The sequence below is a fragment of the Pteropus medius genome, unplaced genomic scaffold (assembly GCF_902729225.1).
Source record: "Pteropus medius unplaced genomic scaffold, Ma_sr-lr_union100, whole genome shotgun sequence".
NCBI lineage: Eukaryota > Metazoa > Chordata > Mammalia > Chiroptera > Pteropodidae > Pteropus > Pteropus medius.
This window is the reverse complement of record NW_024342473.1, coordinates 7,733,166-7,744,775: the sequence shown is the minus strand read 5'-3', so window position 1 is coordinate 7,744,775 and position 11,610 is coordinate 7,733,166. Positions and strand designations below refer to the sequence as shown.

The following is an 11,610-nucleotide window of genomic DNA, read 5'->3' as shown; positions in this document are numbered from 1 at the left end:
CCCAGCGAGCTCTCGCCGCAGCGCCCCCGAGGCCCCGCCCCCCGCGTCTGCGCTTTCGCGAAGGGGCGGTGCGGTAGCGCGCTGACACCTGGCGGCCGCGGGGGGCGGGCCAAAGGCGAGCGTGGGCTGGGATTGGCTGGGGCTGCGCCGGGAGGGCGGGGGGAAGGAGGGAGACGGTTGTAGGGCTCGTGCTGGTGCCCGAGCTTGGGCGGCCTGAGGGGCGCGGAGTCTCGGTGAGCAGGGAGACGGCAGCAGCATGGCGGCCGGGTATGAGCCGCCCAACCCTTTTCATCCTCGCTGTCGCCGCCGCCGACGGAGTCGCTGGGACCCTTTGGTCTGCGTGTGTTAGTTGTAAGCCCGCTGCCCGCCCGTCAGCCCTGCGGTCCACCGGCCCTCCTTCCTTTCACCGCCACTGCCAGCCCAAGGGTAGGGCTGGCGAGTAACTCCTACTCCTACCCCACCTACCAGCCCGCCGGCTGGGATCATGGAGGACGTGAAGCTGGAGTTCCCCTCGCTCCCACAGTGCAAAGAAGACGCCGAGGTGAGTCTGCCCAGTGACTGCCACGCACAGGCCTCCCCTTGTGGTTCTAGGCTGAGGGGCGACCCCAGGCCCCAACCGTCGAAGCTCCCAGCCTTAGGGGAGCCCTGTTGCCTCTTGAGTGCGTCCCGGGACCTCGGGGTGGAGTCTCCCTCTCTTGGGGGTGGGGTGTGTGTGTGTCTGTATGTGTGTGTGTAGGCTCTTACCCTGGCCCAAGAGTTTCTCTTTCCCTCTTGAGGCGTCAGCGGAGGGTCTGGGTCAGTTCTACTTAATTTAATGACATGAGCAAAAGTAGTCCTTTACCCCGTAGGTCGGCGTCGCGGATTTGGAGTAAGGTTCTCCTTCTATTGGCAAAGCAGTACTAGGATAATGTTTTTAATCTCAGTTTGAGGGTTATCTTTGCTGTCATAGATTCACTTGTGGGACACTTGGCCCCACATGTGGAATAGACCCGGGCCTGAAAATACAAATGCGCCTTCCAAAATTTTCCCAAAGTAGTACTCTTGGTTTTGTTTTGTTTTGTCTTGTTTTTTGAGGCAAAGCTATGACCAACAAAATAAAATGTCACAAAATTTAAATCAGAAAAATTGTCCTTTGGCGAGAAGTTAGTAATGAGAATAAAATTCTTTATAACTTAGTCTCCCGATTTCCAATTTGGTTAACCCACCTTCTTTCTCCATCCAACGTTTCTATCGCTTTCCCCCTCATCTATTGCTAGTTTAAAATACTCTGTGGTATTGCAGACTACTTAATTAGAATTTCTAAAGTCTAAATTATTAACAGGAAGAGGATACTTAGTTAATGCTTTTAACAGGATCAAGAAAGAAAGAAATCTAAAATTTCTAGTTTTAAATATCTTAAAATTAATTCAAAAGAGAAAGCTCTATTTTTAAGAGACTATTCAATTTATACCAAATATTCCTTTTGTTTAATATCTTCATTTGGGTTTCACATTTTTTGTTTGGAGGGATCTTTTGCTTGTGGTAGTGATCCTTGAGAATTGCATATTATTTTCAGAGTACATTCTTAAATAGGGAAAAAATTGAATTTCTGTTAGTTAAAAAACGAATTTACCAAAAAAAAAAAAAGAATTTACAGTTTGTTCATTGTTTAATATGAAATAGTGTGAATGAGGTGTATGCTTTTATAGCCTCAAAATTATTCAGTAATTTAAGCACTGGAAGCAATCTTAGGGATAATGTAGCACATTCGCATTTTTAGATGAAAAAAAAAATCGTACCTTTCTGAGTATAAGAGTTAGGCCAAGGTAACAACACAGTAGCACAAGATACAGGGAAGACCTTGGTATCATGATTTTTAATTGTTCTTTTTAATACACCTCAATTCTTCACTGTTCTAATCTTAAAAATTCTAGTTTAAAATGTTTGCATAATTTACATTTAATCTTTTATTGTGTATATAATGTTTTATACCTGCAAAAATTGTAAAATCTTAATGAGAATATCGCCTTCTTTCCTGTGTGGGATAGAAGTAATGTTTAAAGCCTAGTAGATAATGATGCAAATATTATCTACTGAAAGCCAATTTATTCCTTATTTCATAGCATTAGATGTTTCTTTTTGTTGCAAAACTCAGACTAGTTTAAACAGAGTAAAGAAGTAACGAAATCCAGAATGGTAGGGGTGGTAGCTTCAACTCAGAGACTTGACTACACAGTATTATAGTGCATCACAACTGCCTCTCATCAGTGCTTCTCTCTACTTTCTGTCAGGGTCTTTTGCATTTTCTTGGGCTTCTCCACAAGTATGGAGTTTGGCCATCATCTGTTCCACACAGCCTTATGGAGCCTGCACACTGAGAAATAAAAGCGCCACTCTCCAAACTTCATTATTTAAAATCTAGAGAACTGGCTCAACGTAGGTCGTGTGCGCATCCTTTGGATCAGTCACTATAGCCAGGAAGGGGTGAATACAATGAAGGACCCAGGATAGGTCATAATACCTTGACTGGAATAGTGAAGTTTATCATTGGTAACCCTCCCACCGAAACCATAGGAAATTTCCATAGAAGATGGAGAATGCTTTTTAGGCAGACAGAACTGTAAATAACCAGTAAATGAGGAATGTAAACTCATGGTAAACTGACTAATAAAACAGTATTAATTTTCTCATTTCTAATGAGATATGTGAGGCATCAGATGGTTCTAAACATAGCAATCACTTCCACACTCCCTTGGCACACCTTTGTTTAAATTATAATCCAAATCGTGCTTTCGTAAAAATGGAATTCAGGTAGTTATGAATGCTCTTAATGATTAATGTGATCAAGGTATGATAGTTTGATGATCCTGTCATCTCTATAAGAATGTTTATTCTTTATAGGACAGTGCTAATGTTACTAGTCTAAAGTCCATGCGCCTGACTCTTGGAAAGGCCAAAGTTTGTAGTAAGGAAAAGTTTATTAATTGAGAAGGCACTAACCTAGAAGATGGGAGAGCTAATCCTCAAATTTGTCTTCAAGTACAAGAGTCCAGGCTTCTGTTCTGTCACTGGAAGGGAAAATAGGAGGGGCTGTTTATGTACAACTCAATCCCCAAACAGAATTTCCTTAATGATTAGCATGCCTATATGCAAGACAAAACAGGAGCTATTTGCCTGAAGGCCATGTATGGAACAATGCTTACTTGAATAAGATGGAGTCAGACCAAGCCTTTCACTCTTGTGCTAGCAAAAATTTAGTTGTGTTTAAATCAGTTTGCAAAACGATTGGCACTCCGTTGTTTAAAACTTTGCTGTGATAACCCCTAACATCTGCAAGGTCCTGTGTGACCTGCCATCTGTCTACTCTAACCTCTTTATGAGCTACTGTTGCAGAAAAGTTGGGGAAAAACTCAGACAAGCGAGAAATCAAGCTGCACCCTTAGGTTAGGAGAAACTCAGTTTTATTATGCAGGTGGTCCTAGAAGAGCTAGTGCTCTGAAAATCTAGGCACAGTATTTAGGGTCAGTTTAACTTTTATACCTGCATTGTTACAGTTGGCATGGGCTGATTTACAGACCCCTGAAATTGCTATGGGCAGTTACAGAGCATGGGATTTTCTAGCAAGCACTAAAGCAATACATCTTTAGGGGAGAGTGAGTTCTCAGTTGACCCCAAGATCTTTGGCCTTGCAGCAAGCATGTTTACAGAAGCAGAAAAAAGACCTGATTAGAAATGTTGGTCAATTAAGTGGGAAATTCCTCTTCACTGCTCCTCCCCTTGCTCCTTTCTCTGTATGCCCTAGCCATATTCATCATCTTTCATTTCCTGGAATGCTTTAATTTCTCCCCCTACTTTAGGACCTTTGCATTTGTTATGTTCCTTTACTATGACTGCCAGGACTCCCCTTACCCTCACTTAATTAGCAACAGTCATGCATTGCATAATGACTTTTGCATCAACGAAGGACCACATATACTGCGGTAGTCCCATAAAATTATAATGGAGCTGAAAAAATGCCTTTTGTGTGGTGACATTATAATTGTCTAGTGCAATGCATTATACAAATACCATTAGGTTACAGTTGCCTACAGTATTCAGTACAGTAGCATGCTATAATGGGTTTGTAGTCTAGGAGCTGTAGGGTAACAGAATTTGTCATCCCCAGATACATCTCTGGGGCATAAAGATTATTTAAGGCTGGTTAATTTTAAGAAATGGCAGATTTGACAGAAGCTTTGGAAACCAAGTAGTTTATCCTTTGTTAAAGACATTTACCTTTGTAAGGACAATCTTTATTTGTAAGGGTGTCTTGTCTCCCCATACCCCACCAGCCAAGAAGAGGGAGATGACCTTATCTCCAGAGGCTCTTTATCAGTGCAGAAGACGAATCTGCATAACAGCCTTGCTGTTTTTTAATGTGCTTTTCCTGGTAACCTCCCATAACTGACTCCCCCACCCCTACCTCCTTTTGTCTTAAGCTGAAGATGATATTTAAGGTGGCAGCTTCAGCCATTTTGATGAGTTACTCAGTTTTCCTAGGTTTTTCCTGTTAAACAGAAAACCTGCAGGCCCCAAATGGCATCACTTGTGCTGAAAGCCCATGATACCAAACCTAGATTTAATACCTGATCTAATTGCAGTTTCCATCTCTCCCAGAAACTGTTAATCAATCAATCTGGAATTTCCTGATCAACACTGAGGTAATCTGCCTGATAAGACCTACCGCCTTCCCCTGAGGGAAGGTGTCCTTGCCTGAATAATCCATTCTTGATAGTTGAGTCTTACTTGTGGCAAGATTATAGTATTTTAGATGTGAGGAAGAAATGAAGAGCTTACAGTACCAATTTTTAAACTGGTTGCATAGTTAGGGCTGTTGGTTTTATAATTCAAAACTTAATGTTTTATTTTCAGATAGAAAGGGAAATATAATTTATTTCAGTTGTAGTTTAGCAACTTAAATGTTACCCTTTCTATTTATCTTTTGATTCCCATAGTACAGAAAAAAAAATAGGAATTGCTTAATATCTCTAACTGAGCATCCCTCTTCTAGCTCCTTTACATTTGAAATGGTGCCCTTTTAACCTGACTGTAGAGTGGTATCACCCAGGAGCTTTTTAAAAATAGCCATGCCTGGGCTGACCATCACCTATTCTGATTTAATTGGTCTGAGATAGAGCCAGATAATTCTAATGGTAGCCAGGTTTAAGGCTAATGGATTTAGAAGCATTTTACTCCAATGCTTCAGTGCCTTTCCATATTCTACCAACCCTCTTGTTTTTGAGTGAAAATCACCTTTGTTCCTTTGGTTTAGGCAGAGCTTGAGCTAGGGGTGGAAACTAAAGAAAAGGGCTTATTCTGGAGAGGATACATTATTTTTGGAGGAGAGAGACTGTAATACTAATTTTTCTGTTTTGTGAAATGTCCCAGCTCAGGTATAGTATTCTGATATATTTTTTTCCCCCAAACTGCTCCCTCCACCTATGTAAAATTTTTAATCTATGTGGTATTTCTAAAAATTATGTGTTTCAATCCACCTGATCCATATGATAAAAATTAAATTTTTGCTTTACCTGATAGTTATAGCCTATATCCTTTGGTTCATTTATCGTATATTCTGTAGTGCATTTAGTTATTTATTGGTCCGAGCATTTTTATAACACTTTTTCTACCTCCTAAGTGCAACTTTTTAGGTTACATGTAACTTTGAGAAGGAAGGAAACTATGGTACTTTCTATCATTGATGATTGAAGGATTTTCACTTGTGAATTAATTTTTATCAGCAGCATGATGTGTTTCACAATTAGGTATATTTTGGCTTAGTTGGCTTACTTTGGTTTGAAAAATGTAGTTGGACCGCTTGGCTAATTATTAAAGTTTGAGAAATTGATTCTACTAATTAATAGTAACTCAGTAGTTTGGGAGTGCTCCCATTAATACTACCATCTCTAAAGTGATGGATTTTAGGAGAGTATAGGTAGGCTGAAATTAAGATTGAATGTGATTTAAGCAAAACTTGGTTATTAGAGACATGTTCAAACAGATGAATGTCTGGTAGAGCAAGACTAAACATGAATGACTTTTAAAATCTTGATTTAGTATGTTAAAGGCATAGCAGGATTGGTAGACTAAGAAGGTTTAGGTTTGTTTTGTAGGTAAGTAGTAATCAGGGCTAGGGCAACAAAGAGGGAAGACTTGAGAACTGGATCCTAGCACCAGGAATAGTTCCAAATGAAATTTTCTGTAAGAAAGCTTTCTAGATTTCAAAAGATCCATGCTTATCACAGCAAATCCTGATTCTCACTAAAGGAGGTATCATGCTTATCTGTCCTATGAATAGGAGTAATTTTTCGTTCTCCCCTACTAGGCAACTTGCTTTTTACGCCTATAGTATCTTTCTTATATAAATATAGCAGCAGTCAGTCCTTCACGTACTATTGCATGCAATCTTATGGGAAGCTCAAAAATTTTTTGAAGCCTTGTTTTACTTAAAAATTCAGGTAAATTATGCATTCTATCTGTTTTCGTCATGCACAATTTAGAGATTTCATTTTAGGTAGACTCAAAAGTACAAGTTTCTTTAATAACTTTTCTTCTTTCTCACAGCTCTGGCAGATTCCTTCAGGAATATAAGGGTGGCTGTTTGACTTTTCAAGAATCTTTTTTTCAAAAGGAAAAAGATCCATAGAACCTAGTGCCATGGATCTCCGAAATGCACATCTATGGCAGGCACTATGCTCAGTGTTAGGAGTACCATGACTAAAATGACAGTCTTTAACCTAAGTTTTAAAAAATTTTTCAATATAAAAAGGTTATAACCTATTGGTAAGTTAAAGAAGCAGATAAACATTCAAGTTTGTACAGTTCGATTACATTTTCCTCTACTGGCTTGGAAATTATATAAGTACTTTATTCTGTTAATCCTCATAAATGAATTATTATTATTTTATGCAGCCAACATTTATTTAAATGTTGACTTTAAAAGTTGTTTAAATAAAATTTGTTTAAATATTGATAAATATAACATATATTGCCATGATAATTCCTTCTTACATTGAGAGTCTGTATAGAGTACTGATTAAGAGAATGGACTCTGGAGTTAGGCTACTTGCACTTGAAGTCAGGGCTTTCTGTGTCCAAAATAGAAATGCAAAATAGAAACAATAGGACCTGTTCTTCAAAGAACATCTTTTAGAAGTTCCTTTAATAAGAATCTGCTGGTAATAAACAGTTTTTGTTTGTATGGAATTGTCTTCTGTTTCACTCTCATTCTTGAAAGATGATTTTCAGAGCATATATTCTAGATTAACGATTATATATTTCTCCACTTTAAATGTATTGTTCCTGTCTTCTGGCTTTCGTTCTTGCATTTGAGAAGCCAGGATCAGTCTAATTGTCTTTCCTTTGTATGTAATCTGTCACTTGTATCGGGATGCTCCCTTTTTTAATAGAAATAAAATTTACAGAGTGTAATGCACAGGTATTAAGTGTGCAGTTCAGTGAGTTGATAAATATATGCACCAGTGGAACTACTGCTACTGTCAAGCTATAGGCCATTTCTGCCACGTTGGAAGTTACCTCATAGCCATTTCCAAGCAATTCTACCAACCTCATCCCATTGTAGACAACAAAATGTTATAATTTCTATAACATTAGTTTAGTTTTATTTGTTCTTGAACTTCATATAAATGGATCTATACGAAATGGACTCTTGTTTATGGCTTCTTTCACTCCACATAATATCTATGAAATTCACCTATATTGTCGTGTTTATGAGAAATTAATTCTTTTTTATTGTTGAGCACTATTTTCATTGTATGAATATACCATGAATAGACATTTGGGTTATTTGAGATTATGATGAATAAAACTGCTTTAAATATCCTCGTACAAGTCCTTTTATGGATATATGTTTTTATTTCTCTTTGGAAAATCCCAGGAGTGAAATTGCTAGATAATATGGTAGATGTATGTTTAACATATCATTGTACATTCCATCAGCAATGTTTGAGAGTCCCATTTGCTCCACATCATCACTAACATTTAGTCTTTTTAACATCAATCTTTTTAACTTTAGCCTTGGTAGGTATGTAGTGGCATCTAGTGGTTTTAATTTGATGTTAAGTACCTTTTCATGTGCTATTTGGCCATTAATATATCTTCCATGGTGGGATATCTTTGCCTATTTAAAAAATTGGTTTGCCACTTTGTTGTATATTTACGGAGTTTTTTTAGATACAAATCTTTTGTTTGATATATGTATTACATATATTTTCTTCTAGTTTGTGGCTTGCATTTTCATTTTCTTAGTGTATTTTATTGAGCAGAAGTTTTTAGTTTTGATGAAATCTAATTTATCAGTTTTTTTCCCTTTACACTTAGTACCTTTTATACCCTAAGACATCTTTGCTTTTCCCAAGGTTGCAAAGATATTCTCCTATATTTTCTTCTAGAAGTTTTATCATATTTTGCATTTATGTTTATACATACACCCCTTTTTCATTTATTCTGCAAGTGTTTATTTTGGGCCAGGCACTGTCATCAGCATTAGAGATAAATACAGCAATGAAGACAGGTGTGTGTGTGTGTGGGGGGTGGTGGTGGTGATGATGATGTTAGGATCAAGATTCATTTTATTATCCAGATATTTATCCAGGTGTTCCAGAACCACTTGCTGAAAAGACTTTTTATTCTCCATTGCATTGTCTTGATATCTTTCAGGAAAATTGACTGCATATATATGTCTTTTGGACTCGAAGGTGTGGAAAACAAAATTCTCTGTGTTTGGTGTGCTGCTAGCTGCTGTTTCATTGTTTACCTGTGGATTTTTCACTTATCCTGCTTGGGATTCATTGGGCTGCCTATTTCTGAGGCGTGGTATCTTTACCCAGTTTTGGAAATTATCATTTTATCTTGTGTAATATTATATTTTCTCTATTTTTTTATCTTCTGCTTCTGAAACTTAGATTCTATGGATGTTAGACCTTTTACCTTTTAGTTCTATCTTAAATGTCTGTTAACTGCTCATATTTTCTAATTCTGAAGTAAGTCATTTCTTGACTTTTGTTTTCCATTTCACAAATTCTTTATCTGTGTCCTTTGTTCTGTTTAGCCAGTCGACTATTTTTTTGTTTTTTGTTTTTTGTTTTCTACATATCCCTTTGGCTCTCTTAAAAATCTATTTCTTAATTGTTGTTCATACTTTTGATACTCTTATTTCTTATATGTAAATAGATGAAATGTTTTGTATTTTTTATTGTTGTAATATCTGCAGTCTGTGGGTGTGATTCAGTTACATCTGCTTTTCATGGTGGCCTCTTCCTCCCTCCCTTTTTAAAATCAGTTTTTTATTGTGAGCTCATTGGAACTAATCTGTGTGAATTATTTCTGGTTTAGATTTAGAGAGAGAATGCATTTGCTTTGCCCAGGAACCCATGGACACTGTCTACCCAGGACCACTTGACATTAAATTTTCACTTGGCCTCATAAAGATAATGGAATTATAATGCCAAACTTGAGTGAAGGCCGGATTGTGGTTAGGAAGACCCTACCCCACCATTACTACCACATTCTACTCTGAGCCAAAGCTAAGAAAGGCAAGAGTAAGCCGGATTGTGGTTAGGAAGACCCTACCCCACCATTACTACCACATTCTACTCTGAGCCAAAGCTAAGAAAGGCAAGAGTACTCATTTCTTATGGATATGAGGTGAGGTGGGTTTGTTTTTGTTATTTTTTTGGTCCCCTCCCTAGTTTCTTTCACTGAAGGTGTTGCCTTTGGGGTCCCAGCTTTTTGGCCTTGAGCTGGTTTCCCACTTTGAGCAGGTCCTAGGTTTTGTCTTTTGTTTCACATGTACAGTGCCATTTAACATATGGCCATGGTGAGGATGTGGAACAACTAGAATTTTCATACACTGGCGATGAGAGTGTAGATTGGTTAGAGGAAACTTGGCAATGTCTAGTAAAGCCAAATACAGATTTACCCTACGATCTAGCAATTCTGTTGTTATTTACATATCCAAGAGAAATGAATGCATATACCCATCAAAGAGCATATAAAAGCATTTCATAGCACTTTTATTCATAATTGCCAAAACCTGGAAACTTTCCATCTCCACCAACAGGAGAATGAGTAAATTGTGGAATATTCATACAATAGAATACTATACAGCAATAAAAAGGAACACACTACTGACATACACAACAACATGGATGAATCCCATAGATATTAGATTGAATGAAAGAAGCCAGATATAAAATAGTACTGCTGTAGATTCCACTTATATGAAGTTCAAAAACTTCTATCTAGTGATAGAAGTAACTTGCTTGTTAGTTCAGCTGTGCATTTAAAATAATTTTTTAAAATATATTTTAATTTTCATTACATAGGCAGTTTCTCAAGGTTTATAGTCTACTTCTACATTGCTGAGACCAATTTTCAAGATTAAAAATAAAATTTTTCTTTTTTTAAAAAATCCTACTGTCATTGCAGGAGTCTTCTGCTTTTCCATTACAAATGTAAAACTTTTCTACCTTGTGTGTTAAAAATACTTTTCTGATTTGGGGAATCCGCATAAAGAGAATTTCTTGTATGATTTTTGCAACTTTTCTGTAATCTTAAAATTTCAAAATAAAAGAAATTTAAAAAAAACTTTTAGTTTTAACTTTAGAAACCTAATTACTATTTTATGATTCTGGGTTTTAAGCAACCAAGTTAGAAACTTGGAATGCAGTCATTTACAAATTAGACTACATTTGATCCTTCTTATCAATTCACTGTTAACTGCTCCTTTTTTTCCCTAACTTTTAAAATATTTTGCCTTCTCCAATTTGCAGTTTGCATTATTTTCTAATTTCTTTATCTTGGTCTGCATTCCAAAGATGAATGAAATCTATGCTATTCTTGAAACGTATATGTAAAGGGAATTGAGCTAGACATGATCTTAAGTCCAAGTAAGAGATTGGAAAGGCTCTTTGATAAGCATCTGGCAGTTTAGGTCAGGTACGGCAAATGCCTGTCACATAACCATTCTTTCATCGATGCAGATAATGCTCATTGATCACAGTACTCTTTCTTCCATAGTCTTTCTCCACACATTGTTTTAGCTATCTACTGCCAGTTGATTTGAGTTGGCTTGAATGACAAAAAGACTTAACATCTCTGATTTCGAAGATTGGGGGAGAAACTTCTGGAATATATATTTTTATAATTAATGAACTATTCCATTCATTGTATGAAGTAACATAATCATAATTTTGGAAGCCCGATTATTTAAAGAACACCTTAATTGTTTATCTTTTAAATTTTCAGTGTTTGTGAAGGCAATTGAATTTGCTATTTTTATAGAATGTTCTTTTAAAGTATGTGTTTTTAAAACACTTGAATGTCACATCTTTAACCTTTAATTGGATGACATTATTCATAATGTTACTTTTATTCTGTGTTTTCCTTTTATTTTTAAGGAGTGGACCTACCCTATGAGACGAGAAATGCAGGTATAACAGCCTTTTTGTTTACTCATGCAAACCCATATTATTATTATTATTATTATTATTATTATTAAATAATGTAATTTCATAAAGGATTTGAATCCTTTGTGACTCATCATCTATTGACTCCCGATCTGTAGATTCA

The 11,610-nt window shown here is 37.0% G+C and overlaps 1 protein-coding gene across 2 annotated transcripts in view; it reads left to right on the top strand.

Moving 5' to 3' along the window:
* Positions 1-201: 201 nt before the first annotated feature.
* The window catches only part of STYX (serine/threonine/tyrosine interacting protein), a 30,054-nt gene continuing 18,645 nt past the window's right edge, over positions 202-11,610 (top strand). The window contains exons 1-2 of one of the 2 annotated variants that reach the window (XM_039865108.1): positions 202-541; positions 11,439-11,471. In XM_039865108.1, coding sequence (XP_039721042.1) covers positions 485-541; positions 11,439-11,471 — 90 coding nt within the window. In that variant the 5' untranslated portion in view covers positions 202-484. The remainder of the gene's footprint in view (positions 542-11,438; positions 11,472-11,610) is intronic. The other variant, XM_039865107.1, reaches the window with a different exon arrangement.